This window comes from Bolinopsis microptera, chromosome 3 (assembly GCF_026151205.1).
Source record: "Bolinopsis microptera isolate Bmic1 chromosome 3, MBARI_Bmic_1.0, whole genome shotgun sequence".
NCBI lineage: Eukaryota > Metazoa > Ctenophora > Tentaculata > Lobata > Bolinopsidae > Bolinopsis > Bolinopsis microptera.
The window spans coordinates 417455-440630 of NC_087074.1; the positions used below are offsets into that span (position 1 = coordinate 417455).

Below are 23176 nucleotides of genomic sequence, written 5' to 3' on the forward strand. Positions count from 1 at the left end.
TCTTTTAAGATTTTTTGCTAAATCGATTAATAGTTGACATGCCCCCCCCCCCCCCCCCCCCCCCCAGTAGGGTTGCCAACCGATATTATCGGCCGATAATTTCCCAAAAATCGTTATCGATTATCGCGATAATTTTCGAGAATTATCGCGATAATCAACAAATTTTTATTAGGGTAAAATGGCCAACATTTAACATATTTTTCGAATCCATTTCTCTGTTTGTAAAGTTAAAACCCAGTGCTAGCATAATTTGCAGTGTACTTGGAGGTTGTATGGTCAGACCTCGTTATTGTTGTTTGTTGAAGCACGAAAAGGAACTTGCAGACTGCAACGAGACTACTAAACCCGTTGGAGCTCGCTGTGCAGTATGTTGGAGAGATATGACCGGATAACTGATGCAGTGCACGGAATTTTAGATGACTTGGAGCTAGGCAATCTAAAACTGGATGTAGAAGAGACTGAGTTAGCTATAAAAGACATTACCAAGACTCTCGCACCGTTCAAGATTGTAACTGAGTTTTTGTGTAAAAGAGACAGCATGCTCGCTCAAGCAGAAGTGATTATTTAGTTTATTGACAGCAAGATAGAAGAGATCTGAGATAGACTCGCCAGTTTCTCGAACCCTTCTAGATAGGCTACGTACACGATATGCCAAGAGAAAGGGCCTTCACTTCGTATCGCTGGTAAAGTTCTACTCGGACCCCGGTATTCTAGATGAAGATGTAGGACAAGAATACAGAGTTATCACAAAGTCAACCTTGATACGTAACTCTAAGTCTCTGCACCAGCGGTTGTTCAAGCAGAAAGAGACAAACAGCGATTGAGCTTCGCATGTAGTTCGACGATTGGTCCTCAGGACTCACAGGCGACTCCCACAATTTAAGATACCAGATTCCAATCCTATCCCGCTGACAAAAGAATTATCAGACCTACATTAGGGCAGCGATTCGACTACGGTAGCAAGGACAGATACCCTTGCACGGGAGATAAGTCTGTTCACAGCTAACAGGCAGGAAACTGACACTATCAAAGAAATACGTCGTGCATGTGCTGATTTATTTTTTTTAATTGTTTGCTAGAAGCAATAACATATTTTGTCTATGAAATTTGGGCTTGTTAAATAAAAGGGCAATATTGCAACTGATTCTTTAACAAAGCAATCAGCACAAGATGTAACATAGCATATGAGCATAATTCAAGTATGCAGAGTGCATATAAATATTACTTCAATTATATTGCCAAATTTATCGCCGATAACCGATATTATCGCGATAATTTTGAAAAAATTATCGATTATCGCGATAAAAAATTTTGTACCGATAATGGCAACCCTACCCCCCAGTAGTTTACCATCTTCCTTATCTTGTTTCAGTTCTTTAGTTGACTAATAGATTCCTTATAACAAGTTGACTAACATCTTGTTTAGGTGTGATGAGTAAATATGCGGTAGAAACTTCATTTCTAGGACACCGTGTCCCTAAAGAAGTTAAACTTTTGCTCAAACAGCTGAAAAATGTGAAAAAGGACGTATTTTCCGCCTCAATTGGTAAAACTAAAGCTTTTTTAATTAATTCGACTGATAGTTAATATTTCAAATTGTGAACCGAGAATTGCTAGTTTAAATAATGTTAACGGATTGGTTCCTCTCATACAATGCTCTTCAGACTCAGTTATAAACTACTTGGCACACGGCCAGGTTCCTGATTTTAGCACTGAACTGGATGCAAGCCGAGCAAGGACTTTGTTCGGAGGTTTCTACTGTATTATAACGAGAGCAGTACGACACATGGAACAAATGCAACAAACTACATTTGTAACTAGTCTAAAGGATATCAACCTACCAGACCAGGTCAGACTACATTTGTAACTAGTCTATCCTACCTGACCAGGTTAGACTACATTTGTAACTAGTCTAACCTACCTGACCAGGTCAGACTACATTAGTAACTAGTCTAACCTACCTAACCAGGTCAGACTAAATTTGTTACTAGTATAACCTACCAGACCAGGTCAGACTACATTTGTAACTAGTCTAACCTACCTGACCAGGTTAGACTACATTTGTAACTAGTCTAACCTACCAGACCAGGTCAGACTACATTTGTAACTAGTCTAACCTACCAGACCAGGTCAGACTACATTTGTAACTAGTCTAACCTACCTGACCAGGTCAGACTACATTTGTTACTAGTATAACCTACCTGACCAGGTCAGACTGCATTTGTAACTATTCTAACCTACCTGACCAGGTCAGACTACATTTGTAACTAGTCTAACCTACCAGACCAGGTCAGCCTACATTTGTAACTAGTCTAACCTACCAGACCAGGTCAGACTACATTTGTAACTAGTATAACCTACCAGACCAGGTCAGACTACATTTGTAACTAGTCTAACCTACCTGACCAGGTCAGACTACATTTGTAACTAGTCTAACCTACCAGACCAGGTCAGACTACATTTGTAACTAGTATAACCTACCAGACCAGGTCAGACTACATTTGTAACTAGTCTAACCTACCAGACCAGGTCAGACTACATTTGTAACTAGTCTAACCTACCAGACCAGGTTAGAATACATTTGTAACTAGTCTAACCTACCTGACAGTAAAGTAACTGTAAAAAACAAAACTGTTAACTTCAAATATCTGTGAATTTAAAACAGCTTACACTTTATTCGACACAAGGCTTACACTATAATTAATAATACCGGGGACGGACCTCACTTTACTATATCGTCAATTATACTACACTTAAATCATATCCCAGTGTCAACATCACGTGACTAAACTAGCCTATCAGAGGACTGTGTTTGAACCACGTGACCATTTATCAGTTATTTGCTGACACATCAAGAATAGCTTGTTATCAATGTTAATCCAATAATAATAATGACTGGAAAATTCATCTTAATTTAATCTTCAGATGATGAAATGGGCCCCTATAAATAATATGACCTGTTTAGGTGACGGATAAGCTAAGGCCCCTATAAATAATATGACCTGTTTAGGTGACAGATAAGCTAGGGCCCCTATAAATATGCCCTGTTTAGGTGACGGATAAGCTGGTAGCAGTACTGTACACTAGTTCCCAGCTCACCAGGACAGACAGCCGGCCGGCAGCTAGATTTAGAGAGCTAGATTGGAGACTAGATGTGATCCTCAGTAACAATTACCTGGCTAAAGTTCTGCAGCCTGAGGTAGGTACTGGGTAGTTACATTACATATCCTGAGGTGGGTACTGGGTAGTTACATTACATATCCTGAGGTGGGTACTGGGTAGTTACATTACATATCCTGAGGTGGGTACTGGGTAGTTACATTACATATCCTGAGGTGGGTACTGGGTAGTTACATTACATATCCTGAGGTGGGTACTGGGTAGTTACATTACATATCCTGAGGTGGGTACTGGGTAGTTACATTACATATCCTGAGGTGGGTACTGGGTAGTTACATTACATATCCTGAGGTGGGTACTGGGTAGTTACATTACATATCCTGAGGTGGGTACTGGGTAGTTACATTACATATCCTGAGGTGGGTACTGGGTAGTTACATTACATATCCTGAGGTGGGTACTGGGTAGTTACATTACATATCCTGAGGTGGGTACTGGGTAGTTACATTACATATCCTGAGGTGGGTACTGGGTAGTTACATTACATATCCTGAGGTGGGTACTGGGTAGTTACATTACATATCCTGAGGTGGGTACTGGGTAGTTACATTACATATCCTGAGGTGGGTACTGGGTAGTTACATTACATATCCTGAGGTGGGTACTGGGTAGTTACATTACATATCCTGAGGTGGGTACTGGGTAGTTACATTACATATCCTGAGGTGGGTACTGGGTAGTTACATTACATATCCTGAGGTGGGTACTGGGTAGTTACATTACATATCCTGAGGTGGGTACTGGGTAGTTACATTACATATCCTGAGGTGGGTACTGGGTAGTTACATTACATATCCTGAGGTGGGTACTGGGTAGTTACATTACATATCCTGAGGTGGGTACTGGGTAGTTACATTACATATCCTGAGGTGGGTACTGGGTAGTTACATTACATATCCTGAGGTGGGTACTGGGTAGTTACTATAATGGCGCAGGAGGGTCAACCTGAAAAGAACATTGCTTGACCCTCCTGCCCCACCGCATGGATCAGGAGGTTCATTTCAGAAACAGTGCTTGACCCTCCTGCCCCACCACATGGATCAGGAGGTTCATTTCAGAAAAAACAGTGCTTGACCCTCCTGCCCCACCACATGGATCAGGAGGTTCATTTCAGAAAAAACAGTGCTTGACCCTCCTGCCCCACCACATGGATTACGGGGGTCATTTGAACCCACAAGACCATGTGCACTTATTTCTACATCGCGCGCGATACGTGAGTGCGTGATTACATGAAATCTTACCGCGCCCTACGCCAAGTAGACGAAAAGCGTGGTCGAAGAGCGAGAGTCGGTACAATAAATAAAACGAGAGTTGGTACATTTAACTGGCATTTTTTAACCGTGGTACAATCAGAATTGCATACAGCCGACACAGGATGAGGGGGGGGGGGGGGGGGCAATGACTACTGATGGAGACTTTTGAGCACCAATGGGGACGAAAATCATAGGGACTGAAGGTCAAATCGCTGGTGAAATTTTCCATTTGTCCCCATAAGTACCCAAAGTTTTGGCGAGTTTTATGTAGTTTTGATATTATCTTTTATTAAATGACTTCTAAAGGAGACTTTTGGGTACCAATGGGGGCTAAAAATCTTGGAGACTTGAGGTTAAATTGCTGGCGAAATTCTGCACTTGTCCCCAAAGTACCCAAAGTCATTGGCTCCCCCCCCCCTCCCCCGGGTGAGGTGACGGAGAAAAATAAACTGAGCTCAAGGCTACATTTCCAGATATCCCGCCAGGGCACCGTCGCTCATGCTGCAAAGTGTGTTGAGAGATGCCCACGTCATCACACGTAAACTGTGTCACGAATACCTGAAATGCAGACGTGCATCAAGAACAAACATAACTCTGATCTATATTTTTCATAAAACTTTCAGGATTTGCCAATGAGGGAAAAGACAGCACTGTCCGAGAAGCTAGAAATGCATGAATCATAGGTGACATGGATAGGGGTAAGAAGTTTTTAAAGTAGTAGTAGTAAATCTTTCAAAGTACGAAATATCTCTTTAAAAGAGCATCCTAGGCACCTTATAGATATTAAAACGCATAAAAAAGAAAACAAAAACATCAACCATCTTCTAACTTCTTCCATTCCTCCCTATCTAAAGCCAAAAATCTAAGGTCTTCGAAATCAGTCAAATTCTTAAGTCTAATATCAAGATTTCTACTAGTCAAGTCTTTTCTAATAACATCTAATAAGTTTAAACATGGTCTACCCCGTCTCCCTTCCATAAAAATATCAGAATTTATAGAAGTTTTTAAAAAACATGAAAATTGTGAAAGGAAAAGAAGTAGAAATGAGAAAGGGTAGATTTAAAATGTTTGAGAATCGATTTTGTGCTGAAGAACTCCGTCCGCAGGACGGGCTTCCGGCTACTTATGATAATTCGAATAAATTTGAGATTCAAACAAGCTACGAATACGAATGCTTATAGCAGTGGCAAGCTCGTGGCAAGCTCTTGTTTGCTGCGCATTGGCTGCAATGTATAACCGCAGTATGAACTGTCAAAATATTTGAATTTGCTTACCTAGTGGCTTTGTTTGATAAAGCATACATACTTTATATACCGATAAATCAATAACTCCTTTTGATTCTTCGGTTTGAGAATTGTGCGGTCACACATCTCTGCAATGTCTGAAAAGGTGGCAGGGAAGTATTGAAACTTACTTAACACTATATTTACAGTTAAACCTTGAACTACTATAACTAGGGCAGTAGGAAACGCCAAAAAGTAGATCATCTGACTAAAACAACTTAACTTCATCCAAGAGTCTAGTTAGCAGCATTGTAGCGATAAGATACCACCATAGTTTGAGCTGTCGACACTGAAATAAAACAAACAATTTACTTTTCACTACTGCAGGGGAATGCATGTAACATATAAAGAATAAAGATATAATATATTGTATGTTTTTCATCGTGGCCTCAGGGGAGAAGGGCAGCTCGAAAAACCGAAAAAAGTCTAAAAAACCGTGTTGGAGCTGGTGAGTTAAAGCTACCGATCTCGATCGTGAGAGTCAGATGATCAGATCGCATGTAACGTGAGTTTCGCCCGCCTGAATAAGGCAACATGAAATCATATTGCTGGTGACAGGTCTCGACCAAGATGTAAAATAAAGATACCCCAAATTTGTTATTTTTAAGCCGATTCACATCGACCCAAGTCTCTGCTTTGACCCTAAATGCTCAAACTTCGTTAATAGATTGGAAAATCGTGTTATGCTTGTTACTAATAACTGTTGTTTGTGAGAGGACAATGTCCTCAGGACATCTCGATTTCCCGGATCAGAGGATCACACCAATGAGGGGTTGATTGTGCATGTGTGAACTTGACTAAATTTTCAAATTGCCCGATTTTTTTTCAGTAGGTCACATTACTCGTGACGTGCAAATGTATCTTTTGTCTTTTAATAGGTCAAGCTCAGAGCTTTAAAGCTTTAAAGACTTCTCCGTGACAAAGACGGCCGACATATATCTTTACTCCAGGAAAAGTCAGAACTCTTTCCACACCACATTCTTAAATGTACACGACAGCAGAACGACGATGTAGCCCCACGCCGCAGTAAACTTTAAATTTCTGACCCGGAACGAGCCCAGCAACTGTAGACAGCTGCGTGAGCTATGTACGGTTAGCAGATTTAAGAGCTTATGCAATAAGCAGTCACCGTTCACTCTCATTTTTGACTTTTCTTCTTTTGAACAACAAATGTCCATTGAATGATGCCAAGCTAAGCGATTATGATTAGAAAAGTACCGTGATTTACACTGATGGCTCATACAAGGACTTGTTGGACTTCGTGAATTTGGAGGACCTGCAGCTGTAATCAGTACTTCACTACCAGATGTGCGAGGCCGAGGTTCCCGTTTGACAACATTACAAGTGGACCACCCAGGCCGGGATGATCACGCGCTAGTTGACATGAGATCTGATTCTCCCGGGAAAATTGGGCGAGATGACCGGTGTCCTGTCAGAGGTCACGGATACAAGGATACAAAAATATAAAAATTTTATTGTACAATTACAATAGTCGTATAAACTTGACAAATTCGCCTACCATCACGTGACCCTCGTCAACGAGCAAGTGAAAAATGTGTTCACAGCATTTATATTATACGGTAACTACACTATAGATTGACAAGCTAAGCGTACAGAAAAACGTCCAACTCCGGACTATAATAAAACTCCGGTATACGGGTAAATGCCTCACAGAATGGCTAGCCTCACAGAATGGCCAAATTTGTAAATGTTTTTGTAACTAATTTTTTATATAAGACTGGTAGGTTTTGTGGATACCATATGAAACAAAAGTCTTCTGGCAACACTTCCTGTGGTGAAATCATTAACTAGGACCACATTTTCTGGCATAAATATGACTGTTTATGTAGAAATTTTGAGCACTGAAAAATTTGTTTTCAAATTTTTGAACTAAGTTTGCATTTTGGTGAGAACTTCTGGCACCAGTATGACAGAAGATGTTTAAAGAATAGTATTCATCAAACAAAACGAACATTGTTCAATATAGGAAGAAACAAAATGCTAAAATGGCTATACGCCTCACAAAATGGCCAAAATATGCCTCACAAAATGGCCAAAATTTAAAACTCCTTTTATTCAATGAAACAATAAGTCTAAAGTATTCACAAGCTATTTATCATACAATAACACCCCAGATGGAGTGTTTTTACAGCCGAATGAAGGTTATAAATCATGAAATCAGGGAATATGAACAACGCCACACAAAATGGCCATTTTTGGTGTAGGAAATTATGCCCTTTTTATTCAGTTCTAAGAAATTTAGCCTATATGGGGGTGTTAACAAGGCATATTAATACCAGCAGCATGCCTGAAACAAGAGCCAAAGGTTTTAGAAAAATAAAATTTTCTCGTTTTCTTTTTTTTTTTGGCCATTTTGTCAGGCATTTTTTCTTTTTTGTGAAATAATTTTTCACAGCTCAGTTTTTTCGTGAGTTTTAGGTTATTACCCCATTCCTTAATAGGTTTTCTAACAACGTTTGGTGATAGAAATTTAAAAAGTATCTCCATCAAAAAATTATAGAAATTCAGATTTGGCCATTCTGTGAGGCATGTTTTTTTGGAGGAAGATTTTCCGGCCAATTTTTCTCAAAGAAAAAATGGTTATGAGATTAAATCAACCCCCGGGAAGAAAAATATGAGTGTCAACTTAGCTTCTTATGAGATAAAAACTGGAATAAAGTGTGTTTTGTGATTTTGAGAGACCTTCCTTTTTTTTGGCCATTCTGTGAGGCAAATACCCGTAATAGCGTTTTTGACGGAGCAATTTAATGGCCTGGAGTAGGAAACTTTGTTGACCGGAATAAATTGATCCGAAAGGCGAAAGATACATATGAGAGGCCATCATAAGATGGTACCAAAATATCTCTGTGAAAAGTCCTTTTTACTTTTTTAAGCGTCAAAAGTCGGTGCACTTACTTTATCCATCGAAAAAAGGCATCCCCTGGTGGCTCGTAAAGTATCGATTTTAGCTGTCTAGTAGCCATCTTCTGTGCTCTCTGGCAGTCTAAGAAGAAACATTATATACGACTCTATACAAATAATCTTATTATAAAACAGGATCATACATAGTTAATAGAACTCCATTAAGAAAACATCTTAACTACGTAATCTGTGCCTAGTACAACAGTTTCCAACACTTCCTACAGCTAGCAATATCCCTTATTTCATTTAAATCACTCAAATTTCTAAGTTCTAAGTTTCTATATTTAAGGTCATCAACAAGCATATTTGATATAAGTTTGTATTAGGTCTACCAACACGCCCTTTAAATTTACCACTACTATTTAACACAAATTTCTCTTTGTGATGAAAAAGTTTAAAGAAGCTTTACAACTTAACTCAAACTAATGCTTCTGTCTGTCTGCTGCATTTGAGTTTATTTCTAAATGATTCGCAGCTTTCGGTAGCTCCATGTTCAGCCCACCATGCCTGAAAAAATTTGGTTCACAATAACTTTGGTTCCCATAAATATTATGGTTACCATAATATAAGTCACAAATTTTGTTAATTTCAAGTCAACAACAATATCAGTCGTATTTTTAAGACCATTTTTCCATATCATTTAATTTTTTTAAATTTATTCAGCTAGCTTTTTTGACTAAAATATTTTCGATCTGGGAAATTATTTAAAGACGAGTCAACATTACATACATCAATTACATAGCATCACATACATTTACCTATAACACGCAGTAGCGACTTGTATAAATTTAACGATACTTAAATTCGTTAAATCATATATCATGTATATGCTCTGCTGAAATTTTAGTCTCCTTTAAAATAAGTCCTCCCATGAAATTTAGTTTACAACAATTTTAGGCAATTGTTTGACTTAATTTATGGTATAATAGATTTTTCGTTCCTGAGGAAAGGGAATTTCGGCGGATATAGTAACACCAGAAAATATTGGTTTATGTAAATTGAGTTTACGTTGTTTATCAATGATTCGAGGGCACTGCAACGAGAATTAGAACAATTAATCAAAAATTACTGCCTAAACATTTAATGAGCAAAACCTAACGAGCTTAACCTCTGTCACTCTTTTTCGGAGATTCAATATCATTTGACACAACTCTATGGATTAACTATATGATTTTTTAAAATAGGAAAACTAATCTGGTTGTTTTTTTTTATTTGAAAATTCAATTAATCATTATATATATAAATCAAGCGTTACATTTCAGCCATGCAAAATTACAATGACATATTTTGATATACTAAATGATAAATGGTACTGCAATATAAGTTGCTTAATGTTTGGCCGGATGACAACTAACGAGAAAAATAAACTTGAATATATAATAATTAATTCGGCTGAACCAACACATAGCAAGAGCCACATTAACGTTGGGGCCGTCTAAAATTATATCCTAGCAGAACTGATTATTATATACGTTAAGAACAGTGTCAGCTGGAATATTCAAGTAAGGTCATTTGTGTGCTTTCTTTTACAACAGAAACAAGGAATTGAAATATCATTGTAAACTAAAACTGACAAGGGTAATCATAACATAACATTGTGCTCACAGTGTCACTACATTCCTGAAAAAAGCCCATTTTCTTCCAATAAGACAACAAATAGAGTATATGATTGCTCTAACCGTGTTCAAATGTGTCAACAACGTAGCTCCAAATTATATCACCAAATGCACCAACATTAAGAGTCAACCTGTACGTGTACTACGGACTGAACAAGACTATTTCCTCCTAAATGTTCCTACTGTTTCAAATTATAGTAAAACTGAGAGAAGCTTTAGTTACTGTGGACCCTTTGTTTGGAATCAGCTTCCTTAGCAATTGAGAACATTAACCGATATCGTCTTGTTTAAAAAGAGAATAAATACGCATCTCTTTGAAAAAGCATTCATATAAGTAGCATATAATAACTTTCTCATAAAACCCAAACTTCATAAAAATAAGCTCTAATGTACATATTCATGAGTCGCTTTAGATGGCTTGAACTGAATCTTTACTTAGCTGTCATTAGTTTAGTGCTCAGTGTCAACAAGAATTGTCATTATATTTTCCCTGTGATAATATTCAATTTCAAGTCAATATATCATAGTTATTGAATGCCTATATATATCCTGAAGTTAGGACTATGATTTGACCTGCCCATCCCCTAATTTTGGAAGTTTATATGCTCCTATCGTGAAAATGAGGTTAATTGAATGAAGGCTTTCATGTTATTCTGTATTATCACGTCATCTTACATCACATTATCAGGTCCAGTATATCCATAATTAAGACACCAATTGAATAATGAATGTGAATTTGTTTAGAGAATAAAATTTAGGTCGAAAATTTCGATCCTTCCCCCCCCCCCCCCCCGCCCCCCTCTGGCCTTATTTCATTAAATCCATAACACCTGATCTTGAAGTTACTCACAAGGCGAGGAACATCCTAGCCTGTCCAGCATCTGGGAGGTCTACACAGGAAACAGTAGCTCATTTAGCTCTAGGTCACCAGGCTGTGACAGTAGTCTTGATGTCCATTGTCCAACCAGTTCTGCGATTTACAGGTAACATCTAGGTAAAGAATAAGATTAAGTTGAATGTGCTTATGATGGGACCCCGGAGGGCAAGATCAGGTTATAATAATATAACACCTTGAATTTTTAATGTACTATATACTATAATATCTGAAAGAATCTCTTCGAATATTTTTCTGTGACAAGTGGATCTTGAATCTTTGAATAGAGTTGGTGGTTACTGTCTGGTGACATTACACACTCACTTAATCTTCCTCTTGGTCCAAGGGATGTTTTAAGAAGGGCATTAATAACTTCCCTTACTGACATACTTACAACAAAATAGCTGCATTGCTTTGGACTTGTCAGTAGAATGCCTGAAGATCGGTTACCCAACTGTCTACTTGAATGACAACCCAAAAATAGGAAGAGATCAAGAGGCAGGTCTATAGGAAGAGCTTAAATGTAGTAGAAATGTTACCTACCCTCCGAAGATGTATAAGTAAAGTAATAAAACAGCTCGCGCAGACTAATCTTTTTGGATGGAGATCTCGCTAGAGTAACATGTTACTTGGTTCAATCCAATAACATATAAAATTAAAGAGTTTAAGAGTCCAAAATAGGAATTTAACACAAATATATATTAAATTCATTCACTGCAACAATCACTCCATAAAATCATGTAGGAGTATTGATAAGATTGAGTTCCAGATCACCTATATATTGCTGTGGATACTAAAATCCTGACACCTCTATAACCCCTAAAAGAAACTATACATGTCATGGGTAATGGATATCATTAGTAGGTAGTTATTGCAAACAGAGTGCTACCAAGTGCCACGTCTTATGATTTTCTAGAAATCAGAAACAAAAAGTAAAACTCTAATCAAAATGCTGAGCAGGATGAAGCAAAGACTTGAAGAAGAACTAAGAGACAACCAGAATGGCTTCAGACCTGGTTGCTCTACAACTTCGCACATTCTTGTTCTGTGAAGAATTATATAGGGTCTAAAGGCCATGAGTGTGAAGGCCACTATGGTGTTTATAGATTTTAATAAAGCCTTTGACAGTGTACATAAAGGTTTGCTTATTAAGACCAGCCATGACTTATGTTGATAGCCTACGAGCTGACACGGGTCTCAACGACACTGGAGAAATGGGCGGACTTATGGCGGATAGAGTTTTATGGAGACAGCGCATCAATACTCGGACGCTGAAGCCGCCTTAAGTCAAGTAAGTCAGAGTTATTAAGATACTTAAAGCAAATGGTATACCAGAATAGATGGTATTACAGGGGTCTTCGAAGTCCTGGTAGGATCGGGATTCGGGAGTACTGCAAAGAGACACCTCATACTTGTTCATCATCGTGATTGACTATATCATGACAGTGGCTATAGATGATGACTCAGACTCTGGGTTCACTCTTAAGCCTGCACAGGGTGTAGATGGATTTGTGCTGAAAATATCGCATATGTCAAATTCTCAGATGATGGTGCCCTTATCACTGATATAATTGAATGGGGCAAAACTACTCCTGGACAGGCTATAGGAAGCAGCAAAAAGTGTGGGGTTAGTCTTGAACAACTCTAAAACAAATCTCATGACTCTAAACACTACAGAGGAAAGTAGACTTTAAAGCTGTTCTGGAAACCAGCTGGAAAACGTACCTTGGGGGCATAGATATCAACAACTGAGAGAGACTTTAGAGAGACTTTTCAAGAGCAACTATGAAGATCCAAGAGCGTAGGATGCAACTAGCTTTGCCATATACACTGGCACCTTGAACTAGTTGCTAAGTGTGGGGTACTTAATGAACCTAACCATGGTGTGCTGAGCAGGGGAAGAACAGTCATAACTTATGTTGATAGCCTAAGGGCTGATACGGGTTTGAGTAACACTGGAGAAATCACGGGACTTATGGAGGATAGAAATCTATCGAGACAGTGCATCAATACTCGGACGCTGAAGCCTAAATTAAGAGAAGTTTAAAAGTTCACAATCATAATTATTATTTAAAATTGCCTCTAATAGCTACCGATAATCAGCTTGATAGTCGTCTTCCAGCCAGTTTATCAGAAATAAATAAAATGCAGAACCTAACAAAAGGACTAAAATAACTCCAAGATATATTTCATGAAAATTACTAAATTTGCATTGGCGCTCGATTCCAAAGAATTTTTGTTAATGATGCGTTGACAAAATGCGCGGCGCGCAAAAATTATCATTTAAATTGTTTGTTGTTCAAACATATTTCATAAAATAATCTGTAATATATAGTTCTAATAGTGTATAAAAAAGAATAATCTCAAAATATAACACTAAACAGAGCAAAAACGAGGATCGCGCAAAAATCATATCTATTTTGACAATTTCCGGGATTTTGAACAGGAACATATGGCTATATGAAATGTTTATACATTTAGTATAATAAATAAAATACGCAAACCGTTAATTTATTGATCCTTAAATTTTTAAATTCTTTATATTTTCGTATATAAAATTATTTTTGCAAACTATTGACCGGGGACTCTACAATTAAAAATTTATGGATCAAGATTTTAATGGTTTGCGTATTTTGTTCACATATATTTAAATGGTTCCTATTTAAAATCGCGGAAATTGTCAAAATAGATATAATTTTTGCGCGATCCTCGTTTTTGCTCTCTTTAGTGTTATATTTTGAGATTATTCTTTTTTATACACTATTAGAACTATATATTACAGATTATTTTATGAAATATGTTTGAACAACAAACAATTTCAAATGATAATTTTTGCGCGCCGCGCATTTTGTCAACGCATCATTAACAAAAATTCTTTGGAATCGAGCGCCAATGCAAATTTAGTAATTTTCATGAAATATATCTTGGAGTTATTTTAGTCCTTTTGTTAGGTTCTGCATTTTATTTATTTCTGATAAACTGGCTGGAAGACGACTATCAAGCTGATTATCAGTAGCTATTAGAGGCAATTTTAAATAATAATTATGATTGTGAACTTTTAAACTTCTCTTAATTTAGGCTTCAGCGTCCGAGTATTGATGCACTGTCTCGATAGATTTCTATCCTCCATAAGTCCCGTGATTTCTCCAGTGTTACTCAAACCCGTATCAGCCCTTAGGCTATCAACATAAGTTATGACTGTTCTTCCCCTGCTCAGCACACCATGGTTAGGTTCATTAAGTACCCCACACTTAGCAACTAGTTCAAGGTGCCAGTGTATATGGCAAAGCTAGTTGCATCCTACGCTCTTGGATCTTCATAGTTGCTCTTGAAAAGTCTCTCTAAAGTCTCTCTCAGTTGTTGATATCTATGCCCCCAAGGTACGTTTTCCAGCTGGTTTCCAGAACAGCTTTAAAGTCTACTTTCCTCTGTAGTGTTTAGAGTCATGAGATTTGTTTTAGAGTTGTTCAAGACTAACCCCACACTTTTTGCTGCTTCCTATAGCCTGTCCAGGAGTAGTTTTGCCCCATTCAATTATATCAGTGATAAGGGCACCATCATCTGAGAATTTGACATATGCGATATTTTCAGCACAAATCCATCTACACCCTGTGCAGGCTTAAGAGTGAACCCAGAGTCTGAGTCATCATCTATAGCCACTGTCATGATATAGTCAATCACGATGATGAACAAGTATGAGGTGTCTCTTTGCAGTACTCCCGAATCCCGATCCTACCAGGACTTCGAAGACCCCTGTAATACCATCTATTCTGGTATACCATTTGCTTTAAGTATCTTAATAACTCTGACTTACTTGACTTAAGGCGGCTTCAGCGTCCGAGTATTGATGCGCTGTCTCCATAAAACTCAATCGCCATAAGTCCGCCCATTTCTCCAGTGTCGTTGAGACCCGTGTCAGCTCGTAGGCTATCAACATAAGTCATGGCTGGTCTTAATAAGCAAACCTTTATGTACACTGTCAAAGGCTTTATTAAAATCTATAAACACCATAGTGGCCTTCACACTCATGGCCTTTAGACCCTATATAATTCTTCACAGAACAAGAATGTGCGAAGTTGTAGAGCAACCAGGTCTGAAGCCATTCTGGTTGTCTCTTAGTTCTTCTTCAAGTCTTTGCTTCATCCTGCTCAGCATTTTGATTAGAGTTTTACTTTTTGTTTCTGATTTCTAGAAAATCATAAGACGTGGCACTTGGTAGCACTCTGTTTGCAATAACTACCTACTAATGATATCCATTACCCATGACATGTATAGTTTCTTTTAGGGGTTATAGAGGTGTCAGGATTTTAGTATCCACAGCAATATATAGGTGATCTGGAACTCAATCTTATCAATACTCCTACATGATTTTATGGAGTGATTGTTGCAGTGAATGAATTTAATATATATTTGTGTTAAATTCCTATTTTGGACTCTTAAACTCTTTAATTTTATATGTTATTGGATTGAACCAAGTAACATGTTACTCTAGCGAGATCTCCATCCAAAAAGATTAGTCTGCGCGAGCTGTTTTATTACTTTACTTATACATCTTCGGAGGGTAGGTAACATTTCTACTACATTTAAGCTCTTCCTATAGACCTGCCTCTTGATCTCTTCCTATTTTTGGGTTGTCATTCAAGTAGACAGTTGGGTAACCGATCTTCAGGCATTCTACTGACAAGTCCAAAGCAATGCAGCTATTTTGTTGTAAGTATGTCAGTAAGGGAAGTTATTAATGCCCTTCTTAAAACATCCCTTGGACCAAGAGGAAGATTAAGTGAGTGTGTAATGTCACCAGACAGTAACCACCAACTCTATTCAAAGATTCAAGATCCACTTGTCACAGAAAAATATTCGAAGAGATTCTTTCAGATATTATAGTATATAGTACATTAAAAATTCAAGGTGTTATATTATTATAACCTGATCTTGCCCTCCGGGGTCCCATCATAAGCACATTCAACTTAATCTTATTCTTTACCTAGATGTTACCTGTAAATCGCAGAACTGGTTGGACAATGCACAGTGTGCCCAGAGGCTGCAAAAAGTATTTAGGATGATATTTGCTTTCCAGATAAGTTTAGCCTGATCTGATCAGAAGTAATCTGAATTTTCTAACAAAAAAAGAATTAAGGGGCTATCATTTTTGGTTCTTGAGATATCTTGAATCATATACACCAAATTGGTATGAAATTTATGAATAAAATTCAATAGGATAAGAATTAATGGATGAATTGGTCGCATATAAACTAGAATAATAATCTCTAAACATGTCTAAAACCATAAACATTGTTTTTCATCATTATTATATGGAGTTAGGGGCCAGATCCAATAAAAATTGGGTTAAAAATACGAAATTTTGATTTTTGCAGGCAAAATTCGATGTTTTCATCATTTTTGAAGGACAAAATTTCGTTCGCATGGTACCAAAGTGCAGAATCAACTTCCAGATCCCAGTTTTGGGAACTATTAACTAAGTTATTTGTTATGCCTGATACCTTACATTGACAGAAAAAACATAATGGGGAACCCAAATTTGTCATCTGACACCTTCCCATGGCCATAAGTACCCCCAGCCTCCCTCAAAAAATTTGACTGCCAAAATATGGGGATATCACTATTTTACCCTTAACTAATCATGGGGGCAGTTTAAGAGTCTCCACATGTGTTTTAAAGTAACCCTTAGGTATGGTTATGCCTAAGAATGACTATTTGGGAACTATTTTTAGCTACTGCCCTAAAATTTTGGTAATTTTATTGAAATTAGGGTCCTTTAAAGTTAAAAAAGGGCTAAATCTACCATTTTTAGACCTTAAATTGCAAAAATAATGATTTCTGAACTGTTTGAGAGAATCAAGATTGCTTTTTAAGTGTTTTTGGTCATTGTAAGGTCCGGAAACACTTGTTGAGGTGATTTAAAAGCTTTAAAAAAGAAAATATCAGCAATTTGGGGCTAAATTACCTTATTTTGTAAGCGCGTAACTCAATTTAGCTCAAAATAACATTGTTTTTGTCCAAGAAAATTCGAATTTTGATCAAAAGCCATGTATGGAGGTATCAAATGAAAGCTCTTGATAACATTTGCCACATTTTGACTACTTAGACACCATCTGGTCAAGAACATATAAAAAACGACTAGGAGAGTTAGATATCATGTACAAAAAGGTTGCTAAAATAGCCCTAGATGTAAACATCAGAGAGAGGTCGGTTAATGTATACAAAAATATGGGATGGCTTCCTCTCCATTTGAGACGACAGGTTCATCTTAGCTCATATATGTACCGTATAATCAATGAAACATGTCCAAAGCATTTTATCGGGAAATTCTCGTATATTTCTGGTGGATCACGTGAGGCAGAAAACTGCAATCTTTATACGGTACTCCTAAAGGTACTCCTAAGGTACCGTACTCCTAAATCAAGATCTCACAAGGAGTTTAACTATCTAGGAACTAAGGCCTGGAACATATTACCAAAGTCCCTTAGAGAGTGTGACGACGTTAAGAAATTTTCTAAGTTATACAAAGAAACTCTTATGAATATGTTGCTAACTGATGAGAATTACCAAGGGGATAACTCTTACGATAAATTCATGATCCCACCCAACACTAGCCAATGTATCTAGGCAGTTATGACTTATGTTATTTCGGTTAAGTTATCTCAGTACATAAGTGAATCCAATCTATCCCCTGCAATCAAAGTATTTCCATGCCTATTAAGCTATTACAGGAAATTAGGAACATCAGTGGAAAGGTGCACTGTCAATCATTATTGCTCCATACCTCCAGTCCTCCTGTTATGTGCAATTCTCACTGTATGCTCCTCATTTGTATCAATTATATTGATGCTACATTGTTATTGAATATGAAATAATTTTCAACCGTATTAATTTATTAACTTATTGTAAATAGCAAGTTTGACAAAGGGATTACGTTTATTTTACCCGGAGTTCGTTTAAGTTTAGTATTGTAAATAGTTAATTTGACGAAGGGAATACGTCTATTTTACCCTGAGTTATGTTTTAGTTCAATCTTGACACAATTTTAAAATTATAATTTAATTATTTTGTATATATGTATTGTCCATAACTAGGGTGGCCTGCTAACAGAACCATGATCTGCCTTGATTCATCCTTCAGCACAGAGAAAAGCTCCTTTTTTTATACATTATGATTACAGAGGATCTGATATTTAGATATATATTGCTGTGCTGTAAAAATTGACTTTATTTATTTATTTATTTATTTATTTATTTATTTATTTATTTATTTATTTACCTCTTTCCATTTAAAACACAAAGAAGTAGTTTATAATTGATATAAGTGATAAAATGGTCTAAAAATGGAATCAAAAAGTCCTAAAATTCACAAAATTTCTGTCTAATCTTAAACCTTTGATGGCCCATAAAAAAATCATGCCACAATATCACACTGTAAATTTTTCTGAGATTACTCTAAATGTCCTATACTTACAGATAGCGTAAATTATGGATGCTCATCAAAGTGAATTTGTCACTTATTTTTGTAATTTGTTCAAAAATATGGCAAAAAACGGCAAAAAAATGTAATTTTACACCAAAAATCAGGTTAAATCAATATATGAGGTCAAAAATCCTTCTAATCATCTTGAAAACCCCTTTAAACGATTTCTCATGCAATTTTAGGTTGGATAGGGTAGTTTTAAATTGAAAATAGGCTGGTTGAAGAAAAATACTGACTTTTTGCAGAAAATCGGGCTCGCGGGCACACTGTGCAATGGACATCAAGACTACTGTCACAGCCTGGTGACCTAGAGCTAAATGAGCTACTGTTTCCTGTGTAGACCTCCCAGATGCTGGACAGGCTAGGATGTTCCTCGCCTTGTGAGTAACTTCAAGATCAGGTGTTATGGATTTAATGAAATAAGGCCAGAGGGGGGCGGGGGGGGGGGAAGGATCGAAATTTTCGACCTAAATTTTATTCTCTAAACAAATTCACATTCATTATTCAATTGGTGTCTTAATTATGGATATACTGGACCTGATAATGTGATGTAAGATGACGTGATAATACAGAATAACATGAAAGCCTTCATTCAATTAACCTCATTTTCACGATAGGAGCATATAAACTTCCAAAATTAGGGGATGGGCAGGTCAAATCATAGTCCTAACTTCAGGATATATATAGGCATTCAATAACTATGATATATTGACTTGAAATTGAATATTATCACAGGGAAAATATAATGACAATTCTTGTTGACACTGAGCACTAAACTAATGACAGCTAAGTAAAGATTCAGTTCAAGCCATCTAAAGCGACTCATGAATATGTACATTAGAGCTTATTTTTATGAAGTTTGGGTTTTATGAGAAAGTTATTATATGCTACTTATATGAATGCTTTTTCAAAGAGATGCGTATTTATTCTCTTTTTAAACAAGACGATATCGGTTAATGTTCTCAATTGCTAAGGAAGCTGATTCCAAACAAAGGGTCCACAGTAACTAAAGCTTCTCTCAGTTTTACTATAATTTGAAACAGTAGGAACATTTAGGAGGAAATAGTCTTGTTCAGTCCGTAGTACACGTACAGGTTGACTCTTAATGTTGGTGCATTTGGTGATATAATTTGGAGCTACGTTGTTGACACATTTGAACACGGTTAGAGCAATCATATACTCTATTTGTTGTCTTATTGGAAGAAAATGGGCTTTTTTCAGGAATGTAGTGACACTGTGAGCACAATGTTATGTTATGATTACCCTTGTCAGTTTTAGTTTACAATGATATTTCAATTCCTTGTTTCTGTTGTAAAAGAAAGCACACAAATGACCTTACTTGAATATTCCAGCTGACACTGTTCTTAACGTATATAATAATCAGTTCTGCTAGGATATAATTTTAGACGGCCCCAACGTTAATGTGGCTCTTGCTATGTGTTGGTTCAGCCGAATTAATTATTATATATTCAAGTTTATTTTTCTCGTTAGTTGTCATCCGGCCAAACATTAAGCAACTTATATTGCAGTACCATTTATCATTTAGTATATCAAAATATGTCATTGTAATTTTGCATGGCTGAAATGTAACGCTTGATTTATATATATAATGATTAATTGAATTTTCAAATAAAAAAAAACAACCAGATTAGTTTTCCTATTTTAAAAAATCATATAGTTAATCCATAGAGTTGTGTCAAATGATATTGAATCTCCGAAAAAGAGTGACAGAGGTTAAGCTCGTTAGGTTTTGCTCATTAAATGTTTAGGCAGTAATTTTTGATTAATTGTTCTAATTCTCGTTGCAGTGCCCTCGAATCATTGATAAACAACGTAAACTCAATTTACATAAACCAATATTTTCTGGTGTTACTATATCCGCCGAAATTCCCTTTCCTCAGGAACGAAAAATCTATTATACCATAAATTAAGTCAAACAATTGCCTAAAATTGTTGTAAACTAAATTTCATGGGAGGACTTATTTTAAAGGAGACTAAAATTTCAGCAGAGCATATACATGATATATGATTTAACGAATTTAAGTATCGTTAAATTTATACAAGTCGCTACTGCGTGTTATAGGTAAATGTATGTGATGCTATGTAATTGATGTATGTAATGTTGACTCGTCTTTAAATAATTTCCCAGATCGAAAATATTTTAGTCAAAAAAGCTAGCTGAATAAATTTAAAAAAATTAAATGATATGGAAAAATGGTCTTAAAAATACGACTGATATTGTTGTTGACTTGAAATTAACAAAATTTGTGACTTATATTATGGTAACCATAATATTTATGGGAACCAAAGTTATTGTGAACCAAATTTTTTCAGGCATGGTGGGCTGAACATGGAGCTACCGAAAGCTGCGAATCATTTAGAAATAAACTCAAATGCAGCAGACAGACAGAAGCATTAGTTTGAGTTAAGTTGTAAAGCTTCTTTAAACTTTTTCATCACAAAGAGAAATTTGTGTTAAATAGTAGTGGTAAATTTAAAGGGCGTGTTGGTAGACCTAATACAAACTTATATCAAATATGCTTGTTGATGACCTTTTTTTATCTCAACTCTTATTTTACTTCGGACATTCCAACAGCCACATTGTTACACAAGTGTGTAACCAGCCAATTACAGGAAGCCGAAGGATTCAATTATACATTAGGCCAGTGACGGTTAAGGTAGTGTGTACCATACTTTCTTCGCCCGAGACTTTGCTGCAATGGGCAGCTCCTCATTTAACCCTCACACCCGATTTCTCGAGTATTTGGCTGAGTGGACCGGGGGGCTGCATAGACCACTCAGGATCCTTAGCTGAGCGTCGACGACGCTCACCCCACGGCTAGTGACAGAGTCGGGAATCGAACCTGGTACCTCAAGCAATACCAGGCCCGGATTAACCAACTGAGCCACTAAGCCGTTAAATACCTTAAATATAGAAACTTAGAACTTAGAAATTTGAGTGATTTAAATGAAATAAGGGATATTGCTAGCTGTAGGAAGTGTTGGAAACTGTTGTACTAGGCACAGATTACGTAGTTAAGATGTTTTCTTAATGGAGTTCTATTAACTATGTATGATCCTGTTTTATAATAAGATTATTTGTATAGAGTCGTATATAATGTTTCTTCTTAGACTGCCAGAGAGCACAGAAGATGGCTACTAGACAGCTAAAATCGATACTTTACGAGCCACCAGGGGATGCCTTTTTTCGATGGATAAAGTAAGTGCACCGACTTTTGACGCTTAAAAAAGTAAAAAGGACTTTTCACAGAGATATTTTGGTACCATCTTATGATGGCCTCTCATATGTATCTTTCGCCTTTCGGATCAATTTATTCCGGTCAACAAAGTTTCCTACTCCAGGCCATTAAATTGCTCCGTCAAAAACGCTATTACGGGTATTTGCCTCACAGAATGGCCAAAAAAAGGAAGGTCTCTCAAAATCACAAAACACACTTTATTCCAGTTTTTATCTCATAAGAAGCTAAGTTGACACTCATATTTTTCTTCCCGGGGGTTGATTTAATCTCATAACCATTTTTTCTTTGAGAAAAATTGGCCGGAAAATCTTCCTCCAAAAAAACATGCCTCACAGAATGGCCAAATCTGAATTTCTATAATTTTTTGATGGAGATACTTTTTAAATTTCTATCACCAAACGTTGTTAGAAAACCTATTAAGGAATGGGGTAATAACCTAAAACTCACGAAAAAACTGAGCTGTGAAAAATTATTTCACAAAAAAGAAAAAATGCCTGACAAAATGGCCAAAAAAAAAAGAAAACGAGAAAATTTTATTTTTCTAAAACCTTTGGCTCTTGTTTCAGGCATGCTGCTGGTATTAATATGCCTTGTTAACACCCCCATATAGGTTAAATTTCTTAGAACTGAATAAAAAGGGCATAATTTCCTACACCAAAAATGGCCATTTTGTGTGGCGTTGTTCATATTCCCTGATTTCATGATTTATAACCTTCATTCGGCTGTAAAAACACTCCATCTGGGGTGTTATTGTATGATAAATAGCTTGTGAATACTTTAGACTTATTGTTTCATTGAATAAAAGGAGTTTTAAATTTTGGCCATTTTGTGAGGCATATTTTGGCCATTTTGTGAGGCGTATAGCCATTTTAGCATTTTGTTTCTTCCTATATTGAACAATGTTCGTTTTGTTTGATGAATACTATTCTTTAAACATCTTCTGTCATACTGGTGCCAGAAGTTCTCACCAAAATGCAAACTTAGTTCAAAAATTTGAAAACAAATTTTGTGAGGCATATTTTGGCCATTTTGTGAGGCGTGTAGCCATTTTAGCATTTTTTTTCTTCCTATATTGAACAATGTTCGTTTTGTTTGATGAATTCTATTCTTTGAACATCTTCTGTCATACTGGTGCCAGAAGTTCTCACCAAAATGTAAACTTAGTTCAAAAATTTGAAAACAAATTTTTCAGTGCTCAAAATTTCTACATAAACAGTCATATTTATGCCAGAAAATGTGGTCCTAGTTAATGATTTCACCACAGGAAGTGTTGCCAGAAGACTTTTGTTTCATATGGTATCCACAA

At 36.6% G+C, this 23176-nt stretch overlaps 1 protein-coding gene and 1 long non-coding RNA gene across 2 annotated transcripts in view; one reads left to right on the forward strand and one right to left on the reverse strand.

Annotated features, from left to right (window-relative positions):
* Positions 1-155: 155 nt before the first annotated feature.
* LOC134812996 (COMM domain-containing protein 5-like) overlaps positions 156-23176 on the forward strand; it is a 30547-nt gene continuing 7526 nt past the window's right edge. The window contains exons 1-3 of the mRNA XM_063820645.1: positions 156-1546; positions 1665-1849; positions 3053-3199. Coding sequence (XP_063676715.1) covers positions 1432-1546; positions 1665-1849; positions 3053-3199 — 447 coding nt within the window. The 5' untranslated portion in view covers positions 156-1431. The remainder of the gene's footprint in view (positions 1547-1664; positions 1850-3052; positions 3200-23176) is intronic.
* LOC134812974 (uncharacterized) lies at positions 4718-6427 on the reverse strand. The gene is made up of 2 exons (XR_010159981.1): positions 5708-6427; positions 4718-4991 (listed from the first exon to the last, which is right to left on the reverse strand). It is a non-coding gene; the product is annotated as an uncharacterized LOC134812974 (long non-coding RNA).